This window comes from Chaetodon trifascialis, chromosome 3 (assembly GCF_039877785.1).
Source record: "Chaetodon trifascialis isolate fChaTrf1 chromosome 3, fChaTrf1.hap1, whole genome shotgun sequence".
In the NCBI taxonomy this organism is placed as follows: domain Eukaryota; kingdom Metazoa; phylum Chordata; class Actinopteri; order Chaetodontiformes; family Chaetodontidae; genus Chaetodon; species Chaetodon trifascialis.
In genome coordinates this window covers 17,888,075-17,909,863 of record NC_092058.1, presented here as the reverse complement: position 1 = coordinate 17,909,863, position 21,789 = coordinate 17,888,075, and the positions used below count along the sequence as shown (strand labels likewise).

The 21,789-nt window shown below is 42.3% G+C and overlaps 2 protein-coding genes across 2 annotated transcripts; both read left to right on the top strand.

Moving 5' to 3' along the window:
* The first annotated feature begins 5,180 nt into the window (after positions 1-5,180).
* On the top strand, positions 5,181-10,660 carry prph (peripherin). Its single transcript, XM_070959146.1, has 9 exons — positions 5,181-5,798; positions 7,522-7,582; positions 8,085-8,180; positions 8,466-8,630; positions 8,715-8,840; positions 8,933-9,153; positions 9,591-9,643; positions 10,213-10,286; positions 10,437-10,660. Exons 1-9 carry the CDS (start codon positions 5,254-5,256, stop codon positions 10,515-10,517), a joined length of 1,422 nt encoding a protein of 473 aa, XP_070815247.1. The 5' UTR covers positions 5,181-5,253; the 3' UTR covers positions 10,518-10,660.
* A 1,043-nt stretch (positions 10,661-11,703) lies between these two features.
* Positions 11,704-21,385, top strand: timeless (timeless circadian clock). The gene is made up of 30 exons (XM_070958986.1): positions 11,704-11,840; positions 12,356-12,486; positions 12,641-12,794; positions 13,048-13,162; positions 13,310-13,372; positions 13,495-13,596; positions 13,715-13,870; positions 13,950-14,083; positions 14,358-14,445; positions 14,561-14,737; positions 15,072-15,289; positions 15,374-15,477; positions 15,682-15,851; positions 15,943-16,068; positions 16,203-16,354; positions 16,433-16,530; positions 16,608-16,728; positions 16,826-17,027; positions 17,125-17,264; positions 17,384-17,463; positions 17,559-17,682; positions 17,787-17,869; positions 17,984-18,138; positions 18,282-18,522; positions 18,688-18,756; positions 18,886-19,004; positions 19,176-19,404; positions 20,285-20,336; positions 20,449-20,516; positions 20,735-21,385. Exons 2-30 carry the CDS (start codon positions 12,405-12,407, stop codon positions 20,863-20,865), a joined length of 3,753 nt encoding a protein of 1,250 aa, XP_070815087.1. The 5' UTR covers positions 11,704-11,840; positions 12,356-12,404; the 3' UTR covers positions 20,866-21,385.
* Positions 21,386-21,789: the final 404 nt, after the last annotated feature.

The following is a 21,789-nucleotide window of genomic DNA, read 5'->3' as shown; positions in this document are numbered from 1 at the left end:
TGGATCTCAGAGACAGAACATTTAGTCAAAAAAGCAACACATAACACAAAAGAATGCTGTCCAATAACTATATAAAGCAGAATAATCAAAAAAAAAAACCCACACACACACAAAAAAAAAAACCACATTGTGACAATCCACAACTTTATAAGCACATCATAAATGTTTCACATGGCTTCAGCAGGTGTTTAGGTGGAGGAGAGCTGTGGTCAGAGAGTGGTGTGGTTATAGAAACACTGCTGCTGAGTGTGCTAAAAAAAATATTACCATCATGTTCTGCTCTCTGCTCAATTAAAATGATTGAACAACATGTTACAGGGTTCCTTAATGCACTGAGCCGACAAAGAGCGTCTGATAGTAACATGTACATCATATGACACACTGCAGTACAGGGAAAAAGGTTGACGTCACTGCAGCAAAAGCTTTAATGGAGGAAGCTATTGCCTGGCCTTCACAGAGGGAACAAAGACATGGGGTGATGGGGAAGTAAAGGGAAAGATGGTGCTTGATTACATGGTTTATATTTATGAATCAGAGTGAAATTCAGAGTGAATATGACTGTTTTTGTGAAGGCTATTGCTTTACACGTGTCTTAATTTACAGATTTTAAATTGAAGTCTATTATATCATTGTACTCATCTAAGAAGCAAAATGAGAGAAAATAGGCTCATGCTCTGCACCTCCAACCAAACCTATTGGGATAATTAATTAATTTTCTGTTGGTTTCACTTGTGTATACACTGCTTCACAATGTCCTGTCTCTGTTTACTTACACACATAAATATTCCAAATTAACATCCCTATAACAGACATGTGTTACACTGCAGTGCTCCATTACAGTAATTACCAAACACAGCCGTTAATCATCCTCGACTGTTAACATGTCTCTCCGTCACATGTACCAAGTGTTGTTCAGCCATCTGCGTTCAGTCTGGACGTGCACAGCAGCTCAGATAAAAACATGCAGTTCCCCTGAAAGACCATTATTTTTCACAGATGATCTCAATCTTGGACCTAAAAGGCCTCCGGGATCTTACCAGACCTGCTGCTTTTAATAGGTCACAGCATCCTCATGACTTGTCCCAGTCAAAGCAAAGCAGCATTAATGGCTGAGCTCCAGGAATTGGCTTCTTTTTTCCAGATAAGCTGGCGAGACTTTTATAATTCCTCGAGTCCTCTCTGGACTGTGAACCTGGAGATGAGTCAGTCGGTGACACCATCCAAGCAGTGACGCGGCTCTGATTAATGTGAACGACTCTTTATTGCTCACCACTCCCCGGCAACTGATCTTAAAAAAGTTGCATTTACTTCAGCTGTCCTCTGCGCTGCAAAAAACAACCACAGTCGATGATGGAGTGATGAGTCTCACTGCAGCCCACAATTAACACCAGCACAAACAGTCGTCACCTGTGCTTATTCTGTACCTTAAATTAAAGCCACTGTGTGTAGAATTTAAACAATCCGTCTGGCACTATAAATTTTATATCAAAGCCTTTTGCTTGCCACCATGTATGAAAGTACAGAAAGCCCAATCAGCAACAAATCTGAATTTGCAGGACAGACGTCAGAAGAGCGGGGAAGGACAGAAAACTTTCTGCTGGGACATGGAAATAAATGGACCATTCCTGTCACTCACAAACTGTTGTTTATATGAAGCTCTATTGAGGTTGGGAATAGTGACTCTTCTCAAATGCTTGTCATAATGATCCAATCACAGCTACATTAAACTAAGATACATTAAGATTTTAAAATTCTTGAATGATTATTTGTGAAGATATGGAACTTTTACCCATCACCGGCAGCCGTGTTTCACGATACACTGCTTCAGTTCACAAAGCATTCTGGGAATTTTCTTCTACCACTCTGTTTGGTGACTTCATCTGAAAATGCTCCATGTGGAGGGATGGATAATCACTACCCCTAGATCCCCAAAACAAACGGGACACTGTACCCTGCATGGCCACACACAAATTGGGATTGGGCCACAGTCTATTTGCAATAACAATCTGTCATCTTTCTGCAAACTTAACCTGCTATAGTTGACACGTATCAGCTAGTGGGGATTTGGAAAAATGTTAACTTTAGAGATGAAAACATAAATGCCATCATCCATCGTGCTGATGCGTTTGTTTAAATGTTTTGTGTGTGTGTGTGTGTGTGTGTGTGTGTGTGTGTGTGTGTGTGTGTGTGTGTGTGTGTGTGTGTGTGTGTGTGTGTATGTGTAATATTGATGTTGATGAAGAAGGTTTAGATACTAAACTGCGAGTCAGAATTCTTGAAGATCCTACACATGGGAGCTTTTAAGGTGAAAGGATGACCCCTGTGAATGACAAATAAAACGACAGCTGTAAATGTTGCTGTAAGCTCAGCTTCCTGTGCAGCAGCGCTCTGTGCTGTTCTCACTGCTGGCTGCTGTGCGAGATACAAGTTTGATTAGATTTTCCTTCAGAGACCACACCCAAGATGTGAACATTATATATGAAAATGGAGTGAGCGCTTATTCCTTGTTATCCCAGAAAACTGAGATATCGGAATGCCTGTGTGGATTTGAAACATGACACACAGACTGTGAGTTCAATATGTGGAAATGGGAACAGATATTCTAGCCTGATACTGTCGAAGAAGCATTATTGAATTCATGGCTCCTTCGGGAATTCTCTGAGAAACCAGGAGGATCAATCGCTAATGGTAACATCTGGCAGATGGTTAGTATTACTGACAAGGTCCGGTTCAAAATCATTGAGCCGTATGTTTTTTGTGTGTGTGCGTGCGTGTGTTTGTGTGCCTGACATACATGTTGGTAATTAAAGTGTACAAATGCAGATTTAGCCTTTACACTGATAGGAAAGCTTGATATAGGAGCAGATTGAAGCAGGATCTGGTGAAGAATTGAAAGTGAGATGTGCTCTGAGCAGAGAGAGGGAGGGGAGGGGGAGAGAGGAGCGAGTTACCGACCATGAAGCAGGTTGATTAGATTACAGAGCTAAGACCAACACTGGCCATTTATTACACAGAAAGCCAGAGCTCGGCAGTAGCAGCCATGCAAACCTACAAGGAGGAAAATCAAGTGTTTCTTTATGAATGACAGACAGTTAAAAAGATTACTATATTTTTAAAATGCTGTGCTGCAGATTGTCCATTGAGGAACTGAAAGTTTAATTTAATCAGGACTGAGTACAGTTTAAAATAAGGACTGTTGATTGTTGTGTAACAGTGTGTGTGTGGACATGTATAACTCCTGTTGTGGGGATATACATCTGTTTACACCATCATATTGTAGGAGACAAAACACAACTTCTCATAATGTAAATCATTAAATTTTAAGGTGATGACTTGGGTCAGGGTTTAGGTAGGACAAGTCCTGGTTAAGGTTGTGTCCAGGAAATGAATGTAAGTCAATGCAATGTCCCCAAATATAATGGAGACTGTGTGTGTGCGCGAGTGTGTGCATGTGTGTTTGAAAGAGAAACAAATATGGCACAACTTGTTATACTCAATGTTACATCAGGCAGTGGAGAGCATGAGGGTGGACAGGCTTAAAGGTACCAAGCGTGACAGTGGACACAAAGGGAAGGAGGCGCCACACCCGGTCACCACAGAGCATGCTCAGAATTACGTCAGCTTTTTATGAGATTGGTAGTCTGTCTGCAGACATCAATTAAAATCACTATAGACCTTACACACACACACACACACACACACACACACACACACACACACACACACACACACACACACACACACACACACACACACACACACACACACACACACTGTACAATCTACAGAAAGATTTGAACAGAATAACATTAACATTAATGTCACATTTTTCCCAGCATTTGAAGCCACTGTCCATACATGTACATGTAAAAACAGTTACAGAGCAGGTAATAGTGTTTATTGTTGCCATGTCATTCTGAGTTAAGGCTTAATGTCCTCCTCAGTGGCTGATTTAGGAATATAATAGTCCTTGTTCTTCATCATTTTTCAACCCTTCAAGTAGGATTCACACATCTCTACAGGAAAAGAAACTAATACATTATTAATGATTTTATAGCACAGTCTCTTTTGTCCTTGGCTGAAGCGACTTCAACTGATGTCCGAGAAAGTCTTATATGAGAGATGACATTATATGTTGAGAGCAAAGTACATTCTTTTCAGAGTTAGAGATGATGTACATTTTGATATTTTGACAATTGGCTAGTTAATAAAGCATCATTATCAAGTTTTGACTGTGATCATTTGGCTATGCTGCACCAGCTAATTAAAGTATTGCTTTCAAAGTGACAATAACCTCAAAACAATATAACATTTAAATAATTTCTTTTTAAAATGGTAATAATTTGTGCTTGTATGTCATTGAGTCCCTGGACTTGCTTTGACAACAGCCCCTATTCTTTGACTTCTGTCATCTATCTGACTTTTCCAAAAAAGTGCTCACCAGAAATACAGACAAAGTTAACTGATAACGTTTACTCTGACAGGAATTACTGGATCTAGTGCAGTTCAAAAGGATGGAATAACTGCAGAGTCATGGCTCTGCCCCAGACGCCCAGAATATCAATAAAGTATTCCATTACTGTAAAAGGAGAGAGAGACAGAGAGGCGAGAGGCAGGGAGACAGATGGAGGGGGAAAAAGAATCAAATCAATGTATCCATGTGATTCAATTTAGGCCACAATTTCACAGTTTCTTATTGAGAACTAGGTAACAGAATCTTTGACACACATATTTGATAGTAAAGTTAAGATGTGCATGTAAGAGTGAAATCATATTTCTAAGTCATGTGGAGAAACAACAATCAAAACTGAGTAAGAACCAGTGCAAAGTGTCAGCAAGGGCATGAATCAGGGTGAGGAGGGGTGGGCGAAGGAGACATCTTTCGTAAGCAAAGCAACAATATGGAAGCTGGACTGGCCCCGTGCCAAGTGTTGGTTAAAAGGGTGGAACTGTTGAGACAGAGAGTAAGACAGAGCGCCGGTGAACGCAGAGAGAGAGAGAGGCAGGGTCTATCTCTGAAGGGTAGGGAGTGGCCAAAGCTTGTGTGCTGATGAGTGATTGAGAAAGGAAGGGTTCATGTGGGTGGGGTGAGGAGAAACGAGAGGGGGGGAGGCGCGAGGATGATGGGACAGCCAGCTCCTGTGCATAAAACCCCCGGTACTCTTCAGTCTGATGTCCTGTTGCCTCACGAGCATCTCCAAGTCTCCAGCTCTCCATCTTTCCACAGCGATAAAGAACAAAACAAGACCAGCCATGAGCCATTCTTCAATGCATACCTCCACTTCCTACAGGCGCACCTTTGGAAGCCCACACCCCATCTCCATGTCTTCTTACCCCCCTGCGTCCTCCCGAATGCCCATTTCTGGAGGGCGCTATATGCGTTCAATGTCACCTGTGGTTTCATCCCGTGCCACCACCTATCAACAACAGCGTTCCCGCTCCAGCACCCAGCCCCCTCGCATCTCTTACGACAAGGTGGACTTCACCTTGGCTGAAGCCATCAACCAGGAGTTCCTCACCACCCGCAGCAACGAGAAGGCCGAGCTGCAGGAGCTCAACGACCGCTTTGCCAGCTTCATTGAGAAGGTGCGCTACCTGGAGCAGCAGAATGGCGCTCTGCAACAGGAGCTCAACCAGTTCAAGGGCCAGCAGCATGGTCAGCCCAATCGTGCCACTGACCTCTTCCAGGAGGAGCTGAGGGAGATGCGGCGCCAAATGGACGCCATTGGAAAGGAGAGGGACCAGTACCTACTGGAGAGGGACAACCTGGCTGAGGACCTGGCCCTGCTCAAGCAGAGGTTGGTACCAACACTGCGATGAATGAAGATATGAGATCTGTTAAATGGACTATGTTTGGAATGAGACAGAACGATAAGGAGGGTGTAAAGAGTTGTGCAATATTTTGGGTGAAGGGCAGGGTAATCAGAGGAGCACATTGAAAAAAGAATAGAAGAATCTTTAGAAATTGTTGGGCCTTGCCTCAAGAAAATAATACAACCATTACAGAATGTGTAGCTATGGAGAAGTTGCTAATCAGACAAACCAGACAAGGTCAACGGTTCCCCTCCTCTTCATTCCAGTGTTTCCTTGTTGTGAGTCTGTCTGTCATATAAGTTGGGCTACTGCTTAACACCAATGCCACTATCACATCATTCATTGACACTGTAATTACTCATGGTCCACTTTAAGCACTGAGAAGGCAGAGTCCCAGGGCATGTGCCACTTGAATCCAGTAGTGATGGTGGTGCAGGGCGTGGCACTTCGGCACACATGGAGAGAGTGACAGCGTGATACAGGACACTGCTTGCTTGCTCATGAGACTGTTTCTATGTGTGAGTGTATATGTTTAATGATTTGTCTTACTGGCAGGATCCAACGTGAAGGAGAAGAGTCTCAGACAGCAAAGTCACCCACAGAAAACTATGACACAGTACAGGATGTCAAATTAGACAAGGAGGTGTTGAATGATTCCCTTAAATAACACAAACTTATTGACTTCTAGAAACACATACAATTATGCATGCACACACTAGGATGAGAAGAGACAGGAGGAGGATGGATGGGACAGACACAGGGTGGGGCTGGCTGAGGAGCAGGGAGGGGAGAGAGAGGAAATGGGTCCAGAGGAAGAGAGGTTGGATATCAGGCGTGGTGAGAATAGCGTCAGGAAAAATCAATGTGACTCAATGACTCCATTAGGTGTGTTTTCAGTGTCCCTCTGTGCTGATGGGATGGTGCCAGAGACCCCATTAGGACAAAAGGACCCCTGTAGCACAACATGAATTAAAGATGAGGAAGCAGGGCTCACTATGTGATGCTTTGCCCACTAATCTACTTTATGTCCAGTCCGGGCATGACTTCTGTCTGACAGGACAGATGGAGCTGGATTCAAATTCCCATCCAGACATCGACCACACAGACAGCCCATCAGTCAAACAGTATCAGCACAGAATAAGCAACTTATTGTATTCTACATTGTGATACACTTTGTGATAAGTCAACACAGCGGCTCATGAATTGAAACTGAAGCGTGAATGAAATCTGCTTTTTCATTTTGCTCATTTTTGCAGGAGCACCAAATTACATTTTGGTTGAAGATGGTCCACAAATGTCTCATTATGCTAATGCAACATCCCACATAATGCAGATTTTACATCGCTGCCCTTGGCCAATATTAAAATGACCATTTAAAATCGTTAAAAAGATGGGAAGTGTGTGTACATAACCTCACTGAGTGTGTGCCGATGACCTTATTGAACTGTAGAGAAACCACATTAGTTCAAAGGAGCAGCTGCTGATCCCACTGGGCACAGTCCCAACCCTTTTTACAGGACAGTAAATTAACAAATTGATCCAGAAAGCTTTTTGCCAGCTGATGCCCTGGCTCAGGAGGTTTTTTTTTTTTCTTTTTAACATATTCATCATGTTCTTTTCTGTACTCCTTTGGTGAAAAGGAGATTCTTGGAGCCTGGAAGAAAATATGTACATTATTTAAATTCTCTCTCACTCTTTGTCCTCAAGGTTGGAGGAAGAAGCCCAGAAGAGGGCAGATGCTGAGAACAACTTGGTTGCCTTCCGCAAGGTAGACACTCAGCTTACTGGACCACGATTACCATATTTATTACAGTGTCCTCAGGCTCAGAGAACAGGTCAAAATGAACAGCTTTGTTCCATTTCCAATGCTTCCACAATAGTGCCACAGTACTATGACAGATTTGTAAATTATCATTGATCTACACAGCTGGACTGAAAAGAGGCTTTTTGCTGATGTACATTCATATTGAAATGGCTGTAAATAGTTTATAGAAGTAGTGAGGAGAGAGACACTTTTTGTCTTTAGTGTCTTTGTGTTTTTCATGATTAAAACCTAATTAAAAACTTTGTACTGCATCATAAAATATTTCTATGCACTAAAGGAACCTCATAATGGCATTTTCACAGCTCGCATGGCTCAACTCACATAAATTAAATCTATACGTCAAAGGTGCAGTGATGTAATATTGAAAAATAAGCTTATGTCTCTGTAACAATAACATATTGCAATTATGGCAACCTGAACTATCTTTGTCTCATTTATAACCTAGGATGTGGACGATGCCACATTGTCCCGTCTGGAGCTGGAGAGGAAGATTGAAACTCTGATGGATGAGATTGAATTCCTTAAGAAACTCCATGATGAAGTGAGTGCTGCTGCCTCCTCTGATCGTTTCCATTGTGTTTGCATAAATGGAGAAGTCCGTTCTTTCGGGAGTTTTTGAGTGTCATCTGCATAGAAGTTGGAAGAAATGCTTTGTTATGTGATTACATCAATCTGGAGGACACACAGGGCTAAACCATCTCCTAACACCCAAATAAATATTACTGTGTCAGCTTGGAAGAAATCTTTAGTTTTTGACAGAACAGTTTTGTGTTTCTGACAATATTTTTCCACATTTGACCATTTGTCCATATCTTGGTATAATCAGGAAATCCAGGAAGTACAAGTGAGTGTCCAGACCCAGCAGCTGAAGATGGAGGTGGACAGCAGCGCCAGGCCTGACCTCACTGGTGCTCTGAGGGACATCAGGGCCCAATATGAGACCATTGCCCTTAAGAACATGCAGGAATCGGAGGACTGGTACAAGTCCAAGGTGGGCAGACAGACACTGACAGTCACACATGAACATACAGACACATATTCATTGTTGGGGGCTTCTTCTGTTTTGTTTTTACAGTTTGCGGATCTGACTGAGTCTGCAAAGCGCAACACTGATTCTCTGAGGCAGGCCAAGCAGGAGGCCAATGAGTCCAGGAGGCAGATTCAGTCTCTCAACTGTGAAATTGATGCACTGAAGAACACGGTGAGAAAAACACCATCAGTCATTTGTCTATATTAATCGATATCACTATATGCATTGCATGTTCTTATTGTATTTGCTGCTGTGTTTTTCAGAATGAAGCTCTGCTAAGGCAGATGCGTGACATGGAGGACCAGTTTGGCAATGAGATCGGCAATTACCAGGACAACGTGGGCAGACTGGAGGATGAGATCCGCCACCTGAAAGAGGAGATGGCTCGCCACCTTCGGGAGTACCAGGACCTCCTCAATGTCAAAATGGCTCTGGACATCGAGATTGCTACTTACCGTAAACTGCTGGAGGGAGAGGAGAGCAGGTGAGGAAGAACATATTGTGTCTCAGGTCAAAATTTCTGCTGTTTTGATAGGATTTTTTTCTTTTATCACAGTGCATTTCTCTCTTGATTAGGGACAAGATAGGCATCATGTTGGATGTTTGTCACCCCGCAGCTAAAATGACCTAAAACCAATCCTGAACCCTGTCTGTGTTGATGTTAGATAATTCAGATGTCTAACAAATTTTAAAAAACATGCAAGACAGCTTCATATAATTTTGTAATTGCACACCTATTGTGGTTTAAGTTTTCATGCACCAGCAAACAAACTGTGAATGGCTTTTTCTCTTACATGGTCTTTTACCTATGTCAATTATAAACCTCAGAGTAAGTGATGTGCATGTCTAACCTCAAGGAAAGCAAATAACTTTTCATTACAGATTTGTATATAATACCCAAAATTTGTATTCCCTGTTTAGGATTACTGTTCCCATCGTCAATCTTGGCATGAGCAACCACTTTGGTGATCGAGGTAAGTTATAGTTTTCTGTCCAAGGTCAAATATGATTATATTCAGGGTCAATAGCTGAATATATAGCGTCAATTTTCAATTGTTTCAACTTAGTTTCTGAGAATTCATGTTTTGTCTGTCAGTTTGGTATGGGGGGGCTTTTAAATAGTTAAATACCCATGAGCCTCAGTCGCCATTGCTATGGAGAAGAAGCAAGTCAGAGGTGCGAATCAGACTTGGAGGACCAGACCTAAAACCACAGTGTTGTCACAACATGAAACTGAAAATTGAACCTTAAAGAAACATAAACTTTACATGTAAAGAAATGCAAAGTTTCAACATATCCCTGGTTTGCAGAAATGTACAATGGCAACATGTATTCTGGCGATTGGGTTGCCAATCACAAACTGTGTAAGAGAAAAATCAATTTTATTGTTACTTTGGGATCCAGGAGTTTTCTATACAGCCTATCACTGATCAATAACAACTCTTGATAATTCAACCTTTGAAGAGAATCTTAAGAATGTAAAAGCTTATTTTTTTAATGAAAATGTGTCTGACTGTAAAAACCTTGATGTGACTTTTCCCAGACTATGAACAAATTCCAAGCAGCATGAGCAAGAGGACTGTGGTGATAAAGACAGTTGAGACTAGAGACGGAGAGGTACAATGATTTATACAAAAATGACATGACACAATGGAAAATAACTACCTTGATATTATTTGTGTTACTGAAATTGTGTGGAACAAAAAAGCTACATTAACTTGCACCATATGAAAGTGAATTTGAACAAGTCTGTTTGTTTTCCATCAGGTGGTGAAGGAATCCAGGAGGGAGAAGGAGAGAGACTCAGACCGCTCTGATAGAACCGACAAGGATGACAAGGATGAATAGATACAAACTGATTAGAAAATGTGAAGGCCAGAGCCATGAGGGAAAAAATACATAAAAAAGAGGAAAAAATATGAAAAAACAAACTGATCTATACAGTCCTCATTCCCATTAGTTATGTGTTTTGTTGTCTAGCAAAGAGTCTGTCAGTAGGTGCAATGGTGAATGAATCCCTTTAGACAGTGTCACTTTGGTGCTATTTCAGCCATCCAGTTTTTGCTAAACATCATCTGTAGGACTAAGCAAAACCACTTTATTAACATACCACTTGAGGCCTTGATTTACAGTGCAATCCCATGACATCCTTAGACGACCACATGTTTGTAGTATAAAACTACAGGCTAAAGTAGGTAGTTTAAATGCAGAGTTTTAATCATTTGTGTCGTAGGTATGACTTACTAACAAAGCTTCAGACACTGCCCTTTGGTCAACACAGACACAGAGAATAAATGAACCTGTCTGCATTTGTTTTAGAAGCTTTTCGATCCTCTTATTGTGCAAACCAATACATCACCAAAGACATGGACCATTAATAAACGTGATGCACAGGAAATGTTGACACTGAAAATATGACTGTCACCAACTGAAAAGAATTGCTGAATGTGCTTCAAAATGCTGAGTGTATCTGGTACAATTGATGACAGAATAAGTGCAAATAAACTTAATTGGAGCAAATCTGTATTGGCCGTATGCATGATGAATGTGCTGCAAGAGTGTTTTTGGTTTTTTACTCATATCCTCTACGCAGTGTTTTGTTCCGTACAAGCCAAGGTCTCTAAGCCTGTGTCCAAGAACACCTTTATAGAAAGGGTATAATGCAGTAGGAAACCATTTGACAAAGGAGCGAGAAAACCAGCGAATGACAGAAGTGTTTTTATGCTTCAACAGTACGAAGAACCCCTATTCTGACTTGCACTTTGCCCGAAGTATAACCTCTCAGGCAACCCCATAGCTCAAGCTGCAGGTATATTCCAATAAACTCTCAGAGTCTTGATCATCCAAACGTCAACCATGACTCAGGTCTTAACCTTGGCCTCTTTGCTTCAACCTGACACATTACTGATATGGGTTAGTTGTGAGTGTATTGGGTAGGTAGACGTGAGAAGGGGCTGCCTGAAATGCTAAAATCAGGGGAGCATTATCCCTAAGTGACGACATTCTACATCCGCTTTCTGAGTTTTCGCTCGCTGTCTTGGCGCGAGACTTGTTTGATTTGTAAGACAGCAGGCTGGAAACCAGTGTTATACTGATGGAAAAGCTCTTAGATTTATACACCGCCAGTTACTGAAAAGAACACCTCTAGAGTAACAGCACTTGAACGATTTGGTAAGTTACTCCATGTTGTTTTTCTTGCTCTTAAGTAAGGCACGAGACATTGCGCGGTCTGCTGCTGTAAACTGAAGCTAACTGTCCCGGCGGCTACGTAACATTAGCAATCTTCTGTGAAGAACCGTCCTTTGTGGGTTCACGTTAGCAAACTAAGTACCGGGACTGATATACACATTTAAATGATCGCGCTACCTTTAAATAACACTCGTGTTTTTAATGTTATGGTTGTCCCCCAGCTAGTCTGGTGTCCACTTAGTGTGGCGTTACACTGAACAGTTTAATACCGATGTTTGTAACTTTACGTAGAACCCACTTAAAATATTCAGTCTTCATGAAGTCAGTCAGATGATAAGCAAACTTAAGCTGCACAGAGGTGAGAATGAAAAAGTCTGAGATCCCCTCCACAGGTGACAGATGAGCCAGCCAGTTCAGCTTGTTTTAACAGTTTACCTGAACACAACTTTTTGAGATGCTTTGTTGATCTGTTGGTTTTCCTGTACCCTGCTGATTAGGCTGAACCTCCACCTTTATGCTGTCTGGTGGTGTCTGGACTTAGTCACAATGAACTGCGAGCTTTTGGCAACGTGCAGCGCTCTTGGCTTTCTGGAGGGAGACACCTATCACAAGGAAGCTGACTGCTTAGGTGACTCTCTTTTAGAATGTTACGAATATTTTGTGACTGTAATAAATAGATTATTTCCTTGCATCATCAGAGGGACGGAAATAATATCAAGTATTCCTCTTATGGATTAAGGACATAAAAGCCTCGTCCTGACCGTCCTGTGTCTGTGTTGCAGAGAGTGTGAAAGACTTGATCAGGTATTTACGCCATGAAGATGACACCCGTGACGTCCGCCAGCAGCTGGGTGCAGGCCAGATTGTACAGAATGATCTTCTGCCTATTATCATTCAGCATGGACAGGACAAGCCTTTATTTGATGCATGCATCAGGTATAAAACCTAACGTAAAATTTGTCTCTTTAACCTCAAATGTGTGTTTATGAATATTTATAGTATGGGCAGAACAAATAATCAGTTTGTTAATATGTCATAATATAGTCTGATAAAGTGGATTACTGATACACCAAAGCCAATATTGTTGGTACCAAGTATTGTTTTATTGAACATGTTGTCATTAAATTTCCACAGTAGGTCTGAGAATAGGACACTGTTGCTCATGTGACTCTTCTCTGGTTTACCTCAGGCTCATGGTCAACCTTACTCAGCCTGCCATGCTTTGCTTTGGTAAAGTCCCTGATGACCCCGTGTTTAGACATCACTTTTTACAAGTGACGTCTCATTTACAAGCCTACAAAGAGGTATCGTGATCTCAGTATCATTTTACATTATCTAATATGTAAGTGAATATTTCTGGGTTGGATAAGTGCTTCCATTACTACCATTAGAACCGTAATTCATATTTAAAAAGTACTGTATTGTGTAACAATGAGTACTACTATTTTCAGGCCTTTGCCAGTGAGAGAGTGTTTGGCATTTTGAGTGAGATATTATACAACCTTCTACAACTGGTGAGTTTCACCTGTTTCACATTACTTTCACCTCACCTGTGTCCTACTTTCTATCAGTAAAATGGTTCTGTTTATCCCTGTGGTTCCTCCTGTGTATCCTTACTCACCTTCTTGCTTTTCAGGACTGGGAGCACAGACAGGAGGAGGATAACCTGCTGATAGAGAGGATCCTGCTGCTGGTCAGGAATGTGCTCCATGTACCCGCGGACCCCTGTGAAGAGAAGGTCTGAAGTTAACATGAATTGAAGAGCTAAATCTGGCCTAGATTAGACTTGTCAGAAAAGGTATGCTCTTTTTTTTAACCCTTTATCTCACCTGTACTTCCTCCCTAATCTGTTGTAGAAAGTGGATGACGATGCCAGCGTCCATGATAGGCTGCTGTGGGCCATTCACATGAGCGGCTTCGATGACCTGGTTAAGTTCCTGGCGTCGGCCCAGAGTGAGCAGCAGTGGAGTATGCATGTGCTGGAGATAATCTCCCTCATGTTCAGAGACCAGGTTAGACTGAAGAACCTCTTTTAGGTAAAACATAAACCTCCATCCCTTCTGTGTTTGAGCTCTTCTTCTTTCCTTACAGACACCGGAAGCTTTGGTGAGCGCCGGTCAGGCTCGTTCAGCAGAGGAGAAGCGGAGAGATTCTCAGGAGCTGGAGGCTCTGAGGCAGAAGGAGCACGCGGCAAAACGTTGTCGCACATTACAAAGAGGAACCAGGTACCATCAAGCTGATATACAGTCTCCACAGCGGCTTCAAATAGCTGCAGTTATACGTTCTTATGCTGTGCCTCTGCAACACAAGCAAGAAATATTTCCAGATTCATTCCAGCAACAAAATGTCTTTTATTTTCCATCTTTTCTTGAAAAGTATCATAGAATATATGTCATTAGCTTTTGTTTGAGTCCCAACTATAGTGAGAGGAAACACTCCTCAACCTGTATATATCTTGTTTGAAGTACTGGTGCTTGAACCTGGATATTTTCCTTTCAGACACTCTCGCTTTGGAGGATCCTATGTGGTTCAAGGCCTCAAGTCAATTGGGGACAAAGATGTGATTTATCACAGGAATCTTCATCATGTGAGTTGCGACCTCCTGCAGCTCATCTGTGATATGAAGCAATCGGACGGTGCTTGCAAAAATAGTTTTAATGTGAATCTCAGTTTTTCTTTCTTTTTTCCTCTGTTTTTTTCAGTTCAAACATTATACTCATGATGTAGGCAAAGCAGTGCGACGTGTTCCAAAGAGGAACCGACAGGCTCAGGAATGTAAGGACAAACGCCGCTCAGCCTTAAATGTTCGACTCTTCCTGCGAGAGTTTTGCATCGACTTCCTGGAGAACTGCTACAATCACCTCATGTACCTTGTCAAGGTCAGCTGCTGCAACATTAATAAACTAATAAAAAGCAAGAAATGTAGTAAAGTTCAGCAAACTTAACAAGATGCTAAAACACTTTAATCATTATGACGTGGACCAAGACAACCATTGCAGTCCACTTTGTTACTGTTGTGGACAAACTGAAAGAGTTACACAGAAATCCTTTTAGAGAGTATGTCTGATATGTTTATGTGGAATAGGTGATCGGTCTTCTTTAGTTGCTATTGTACATTTTTGGACTAATTTTGTAAAAGTTTCATAAGGCTATTTGTATGCGATACAAACTACAAAACTCTCAACACGTTGTGTTTCCTTGTCTCCTCGACAGGAAAGTCTAATTCGAGAGCAGACTCAGCAACATGACGAGACGTACTACCTTTGGTCGCTCAGCTTTTTCATGGCCTTCAACCGTGGCAACGGTTTCCGCGCTGACTTAGTTTCTGAGACCATGTCCATCCGTACGTTCCATTTTATTGAGCGCAACATCACCAACTACTATGAGATGATTCTCACAGACCGCAAAGAGGCCACATCCTGGTCACGCAGGTAAGAAGACCGTCAGGAGGCAGATGAATATAAAAATGTCAAATCTGTGCGTGCGTCCCAGACTGATCACCACGCTCTTTCTAGGATGCACCTGGCACTGAAGGCATATCAGGAGCTGCTGCTGACTGTGAATGAGATGGACCGCTCACAGGATGAAGGCATCCGTCAGAGTTCCAACATTATTAAGAGTAAGATGCTAACAGCTCTTGTTCAGATAGAGTACTCTTTTCGCATGTAATTCAAATTGGAGTAATAATTAAGCTGTAATAGAGCACACCTTTGCACATGCTCCAACTGCATAATACTCCAAGTCTATGGAGATGCTATTAAGACAATACACCAGTTTAAATGTGCTGTGCTTATTGCCTCATCTGTTCACCTTCACTTTCTAGGCAACATATTTTACCTGATGGAGTACAGGGAGATTTTCCTGACCTTGCTGAGGAAGTATGATGAAACCACCCAGCCTCACTCCTACCTCAAAGACTTGGTGGAGTCAACTCATCTCTTCTTGCGCATGTTAGAGCGCTTCTGCAACGGTCGCAAAAACTTGATGGTTCAGGTAAGTTCTTCTCTAAATTTGTAGTTTGTGGAAATTCTTGTCATTAGTGTCCTACTCAGTTTACCAATATCACGCTCTGTTAACTCGGCAGAAGAAGAAGTTGAAACGGAAAAGGTCTCGACGTGATAAAAAGCCCTCACCTCCAGACACTAGTCCAGAGGCCCTGGCAGAGACATGGAAGGTCGTGGAGGAAGAGCTTAGGGCGACAGGGTTTCAGGTTAGTGCGAGAATCAACCTCTAGGGGCAGCAGAGAGCATTTATTGATGAATATTGTTGTTGCACAGTCAGGATGCTTTCTAAAGGGTCACATCAATCAACGCCGAATACCACATGTCTGTCGTCTGTGTGCAGCTGTCAGAGTCTTTAACTGAAAGCATCGTGCCGTTCGATGCCACGTCTGAAACACCACTGGAGGAGCAGCGGACTGAGGCCATGGTGCGGGTGCAGGACGCCCTGCTGGTTCGACTGGGACCAGAAGCACTGGGGCTGCTGCGTGCTGCCCGGTCAGTGAGACTCGACCCCTCAGACTAATGATGCGTGTTTAGTCATTCAAGTATTTACCATCTTCGTGTCGTACTCAGGGAGGTGTGGCCAGAGGGAGATGTATTTGGGTCATCTGATGTGGAACCTGAAGAGGAACTGGAACTCCTCAAGCAGATCCTGCATGCCAACCTGCCAAGTAAGTTTTTATAAATGTATACTTATGTAACCCTTTGTATCACAGCTCCTGTGCAGCATTTCAATGTTTAATTTCAGGGTCATCTCCTCCTGATCCTGTGGTAGAGGATGAGGATGATGCAGCAGAGTTAGAGGAGGAAGAGCTGGAATCTGTCCAGGTTTCTGAATCAGAATTCAACTTTCTAGACTTTATCAAGAGGTAAGGAAAATGGTTATCGTAACCTGCCACTGCATGCCAAATACTACCTTTGTGACATTCCTGATGGGACATGTGACCCTTCTGTTGCCCCTCACAGGTTTGCCAGCCCCAGTATTGTGCGTCCATACCTCCTCTTATTAAAGTCATACTCAAAGAACACACCTCACACCAACCACTGCATCGCTCGAATGCTGCACCGCTTGGCGGTCAACCTCAAAATGGATGCTCTGCTTTACCAGCTGTCAGTCTTCAACCTTTTAAACAAGATCCTAAGTGACCCCGCCGCAGCTGCTTACAAGGTGCAGTAAAGACATGAAATCATCTCTTTGTGTGTCAAGCAAGCTGTTGGCGATATCAGATCAACACAAGAGCTAACTCTTATTCTCTGCTCCACAGGAGCTGGTGACCTTTGCCAAGTATGTGCTGAACCGTTTCTTTTCACTGGCAGCACAAAACAACAAGGCATATGTTGAACTGCTGTTCTGGAAAAATGTGGGGGCTGTACGTGAGATGACTGAAGGCTACAGCAAAGACGGGTCGGTGCTCTCTTTGTGTTGTGTTTCACTTCTAAAACACGCCGTTTACAAATATCACAAAATAGCAGTTTTGGTTCTGCCATTTGAAATATTGCGTGTTTGTGTTGTAAATATGTCAGAGAGGGAAAGAAACCAACATGGACTGAAGAGGAGGAAGAGGAGCTGCGCAAGCTCTACGAGGAGCACCGTCATTCTGAAGGTCAGCTTCCTTTTTGTTTCTTGTTTATAAGCCACAAGGTGCATTTGCACATGCTGATCTAGAGTCTTTCATTGAATGTTGATTCTTGTGTTTAGTACCAGATATAGTGGAGACCCTGCTGCCGTTGCTCAGCAACAGCACCTGCACTCGGCGCCAGGTAGTGACACAGCTGGTGCGTATGGGTCTGGTAGACAACGCAAAGGAGCTCAAGAAACCCAAGTATGTACTCCAGACAGAGTAATATGTTAATGTCAGAATGGCTCTATACTCTGCAAATCATAAGAAAGCCTTGTTAAAGAGTTCTTTGTATTATTTTACAAAAGGAAAGGTACCCAGATTGTTCTTTGGACTGAGGAGCAGGAGCAGGAGCTGGAGATGCTCTTCGAGGAGTACAAAGACTCTGACGGTACCAGACACCATGTTATCATTGTGTAGTGCCTGGGTGCTTTTTCAGTGTGCCTCTTTCACTTCCTGTCTTTGTACAATATCTCTCTTTAGTGAAAACTCTGTATTTTCATAGACGTGCTGGGTGACATCCTGAAGAAGCTCACAGCCAAGCGGTCCCGCGCACGCGTGGTGGACAAGCTGCTCAGTATGGGCTTGGTGTCCGAGAGACGAGAGCTTTATAAGAAGAGGAGCCGCAGTGCTCAAGGGAAGAGCTCTGGAAAAGGAATGGTAAAGTTACTATAGAGGTGCTTTGTTCTTTTGTAGTCACTGTGGATTAGATTAAGAATTGGGAAATAAAGGCAATTATGTGTCTCGTACAAAACCAAGTATACATTAACACTCTGCAGTAACAGCCACTCTTTCTGCCACAGACTGAAGAGGAGTTCCTAGAAGGACTAACACAAGATTTCCCAGATGATTCTGTGGACAGAGATGATGAAGATGAGGGTGAAGATGAATCTGAAGAGAGTGAGGAAGAGGAAGGTGAAGAACAAGAAAGGGAAAAATCACAAAATGGAGGAAGGAGGAGTCAAAGCCTGAGCCAAAGCCTGCATTCACCAGTGGAGAGGAGAGCTGATATAGGTGCCATGGTGCGTGCTCTTCAACAGGAAGGTGAGACAGTTCCACAGTGATATTACAGTGTCTTTAGATAACCGAGATCAAGGGAAGAAACAATGTGTTTCTGTCCAAACACACATGTGGCATGTTTGTTAGTCCTTGTTTGAAAAAGTACATCGTTAAGACTGTGAGTTTCATGCTGTTGTTTTTTGATAACAGGTTTGTCTGAATCCATGTTGTGGCTACAGAAATGTCTGAACAGAACAGCAACGGACCGTGAACAAGATGGTAAGAGCAACTGTCAGACATAAAACACTTCATTTAAAACATTTCATGGTTTTAGCTGTCAGGGGAGTTACAATATCGCATAGTTGTTTGGTCTGTTAATGAAATAAACGGTGGTGCGTTCATCACCAGGTGTGTCCCAGGCTGTACCAATTGTTCCTCTGAAAGAGGCAGATGAAGCCGCCATGGACAACAGGAACTTCTGTAAACTGTTGCGCAAACTGGGAATACGAGCACCTGCAAATGAACAGGTGTGTTTTTTTTGTGTAAGATTTCACTACCAAATCCTTTCCCCTCAGCCTAATTATAACCCTTTGAGCTACTCTTTGTGCTTTCATTTGAGACAAGGATGGAGTTTGATTGTAAAATCATTTCTAAATAATAGATATTTTGCATTTAATTTTTCACTGCTCTATTCCCAGGAGATCTTTTGGAGGATCCCAGCAAAGTTCAGTGCATCCCAGCTTCAGAGTGCAGCTGCAGCTCTTAGTCCAGCAGAGGAAGAACATAAAGGAGATGAGGAGCAAAATGGCTCCAGGAGTCCGACTGCAGAATCCCAGCAAGAGGAGGTCTCAGGTGAACAGAGAGCTCAGGCTCCGAGAGCTCTGCTGCACACATGCAAGACGAAACCCCACACCTCAGAGCGTGCAGGTATGTGTGGGAGTTTCATGTAGCTCTGTGTGTTGTGTCAGATGACTGTAGTTAATTACAGCCTTGGCCATGTAGGTAAGTGTTAATTTACAAGGAACATAAAACTTGTGTTTTTCCCACCACTGCTGATGCCACAGCAGAGGCGTCATGTTTTCGGGTTGTCTGTTCATCCCGCTGTACGAATGTACAGGTCAGGGTCACTGTGACCGTCCGTCTCTCATGAATTTGATTTCTCCAGAATGCCTCGAGGGGATTTCTTGAGATTTGAGACAAACATTCAGTTGGCCTTCAGGATGAACTGATTAGATTTTGGTGTTGAAGGTCACTGTAACACCACACAGCACATTGGTGGCCATAATTCAAAAATTCAGACACTAATTATGACAAAGTTTCGCACTAATGTCTCAAGATAAAATGATGAAGTGATATAAGGTCAGCTTCACTGTGATGTCATAATGTTGTGCAAAGACACCTTTCTGGCCATTATTCAACACCATAACTCAGGAACAGCATGTTTCTCAATCATACATGTCAATATAGTGTTAACTTCCATTTTGCCAAAAAACACACTCAATACCTTTTATTAGATTTCTTCACTACATGTATTATATGAGCCTGGACAGACATAGATGTAAATGCAACTTGACTGGTCGGCTGAGGGACACGGCACATGGTGAAAAGCACACGATAATAAGATTCCTCTGGTACGCCAGTTTAAGAAATACTTAAGCTGTCTTATAAATGAGACGGGAAGCCACTGCAAGAACCAGTGGGACACTTTTGAGATGTTGTCAAAGCATTTAAAACGCAGCATTTTTCAGATGAGTCAATGAAGAAGATAACTTTGTTCATATGATTAAACTTTTTCTGTTGTGTTTAGCTCCTGTGTCAGATTTCTCTCCTGTTGAGGATACAGACAGCACAGTTGAGAGGTGAGGTGTCACCCTGTGTTTTTGTTAATCCGTTAAGCCAAACCACACCTGAAAAATGCCTATTTTTAATTCTAAAAACTGTGAATTCTTCATCTATTCCTGTTCCCCTCAGATCCCAGGAGAAGAGCTCAACTAAAAGAAGCAGAAGCAGAGTGTTGGATGACGATGAGGAGGAGAATGGTATTTTACTGTTGGAAATCAGCTTGGCGTTTTAATGTGTTAGTTTTATCGTGTCTATCTGGGCACTTTTACCACTAAAGGTTAAAAGTAGGTTCAGGTTTTGACTCCTTACTTCATGCTAAGTTAAATGACAGCGCTGCAGGACCAGTACTGGCCTCTGACAGTATTCGTGTTTAAGCATGACTGAACTTTTGACTGGTACATTACTGTCTTCACAGAGGAGGACTCTAGCACAGCAGTGCATATGGATACCAATGGTGATGCAGACTCAGACAGGGAGGACATCTCTGCTCCTGTGAAGCGTAGACGGAAGATGGTCTTAATTGATGAAGAGGACGATGAGGATTAGTGACTCTCTTTAATGGACTGTAAAAAAAAACTGCAGACAAGGGAGACATAAAAGTGCCTCATTTTGCTCAGACATGGATGCAGCCCTCTGGAGGTCTGCAGCCCAGACAGTGGAAACTCTATTAATGGAATACCAAACAAGAAATAGGCCCTAAGACCTGCCCCAGTGGATACATATATTATGCAGTTTCATTTTGTCATCTCTTGGGTCAACTTGATTGGTGCCTTTATGTCGTTATGGTAAATGCATTCTTCCAGTCTTCTCTTTTGTAAATCTTTCTTTTTCTCTTCACATTCTCAGCAGGAACATCGCACAGATATTGCTGTCTGAAAAAAGTTTGGCAGGACTTTGTTTATAATTCAATAATTTCATCTTTGATGTGAAAAGTGTGGGTTAATTGTCTCATTGTTTTGATAAAATTCCACCTGAACAAACACCTTTGTACTTTTCAATTCAATTCCAATGTTGACCTTGGATTTAAATACATGCCTTATTAATAAAAAAAAAAGCACTATTGTCAAAATCGTGTCTTTGGCAGCTTTTTGTAACTTTGTTGCACTGCATCGTCTTAAACACTAGAGGGCACATGTTGAACTATTTCCTATGAACAAGTCAAAGAACTGTTTGAATATGTAGAAGATCTCATTTGAACTCTTGAATATAATGTATATCCCGTTGAGTTGGAGTTTTTGAACTAATCCTTAATTACTGTTGCACTTCTGTAGTGAGTGAGGACAGGCTCAATGAAAGCTCGGACAGAACAATATCTCAGTGTTGATATTTGTCTTGAGATTACACGAACAAATGTCTTTTGGCTAAGCTTTCTTCAACACAGGGATCCTGTTTGTGTCTGCAGCCGCTGCCTGTAGCCATCCCTGTTTTGCAGCTGTGTCGGAGGTGGTCTCTTGTCCTTACATCTGGACC

Bases quoted from the DNA above. Each gene is read 5' to 3' on its own strand.
- prph (XM_070959146.1), top strand. From the start codon at position 5,254: ATGAGCCATTCTTCAATGCATACCTCCACTTCCTACAGGCGCACCTTT. The intron at 8,631-8,714 runs GTGGGCAGACAG...TTGTTTTTACAG, and splicing joins AGGACTGGTACAAGTCCAAG to TTTGCGGATCTGACTGAGTC. The intron at 9,644-10,212 runs GTAAGTTATAGT...GACTTTTCCCAG, and splicing joins CAACCACTTTGGTGATCGAG to ACTATGAACAAATTCCAAGC.
- timeless (XM_070958986.1), top strand. From the start codon at position 12,405: ATGAACTGCGAGCTTTTGGCAACGTGCAGCGCTCTTGGCTTTCTGGAG. The intron at 16,355-16,432 runs GTCAGTGAGACT...TGTCGTACTCAG, and splicing joins GGGCTGCTGCGTGCTGCCCG to GGAGGTGTGGCCAGAGGGAG. The intron at 17,028-17,124 runs GTGCAGTAAAGA...TCTGCTCCACAG, and splicing joins CCGCCGCAGCTGCTTACAAG to GAGCTGGTGACCTTTGCCAA.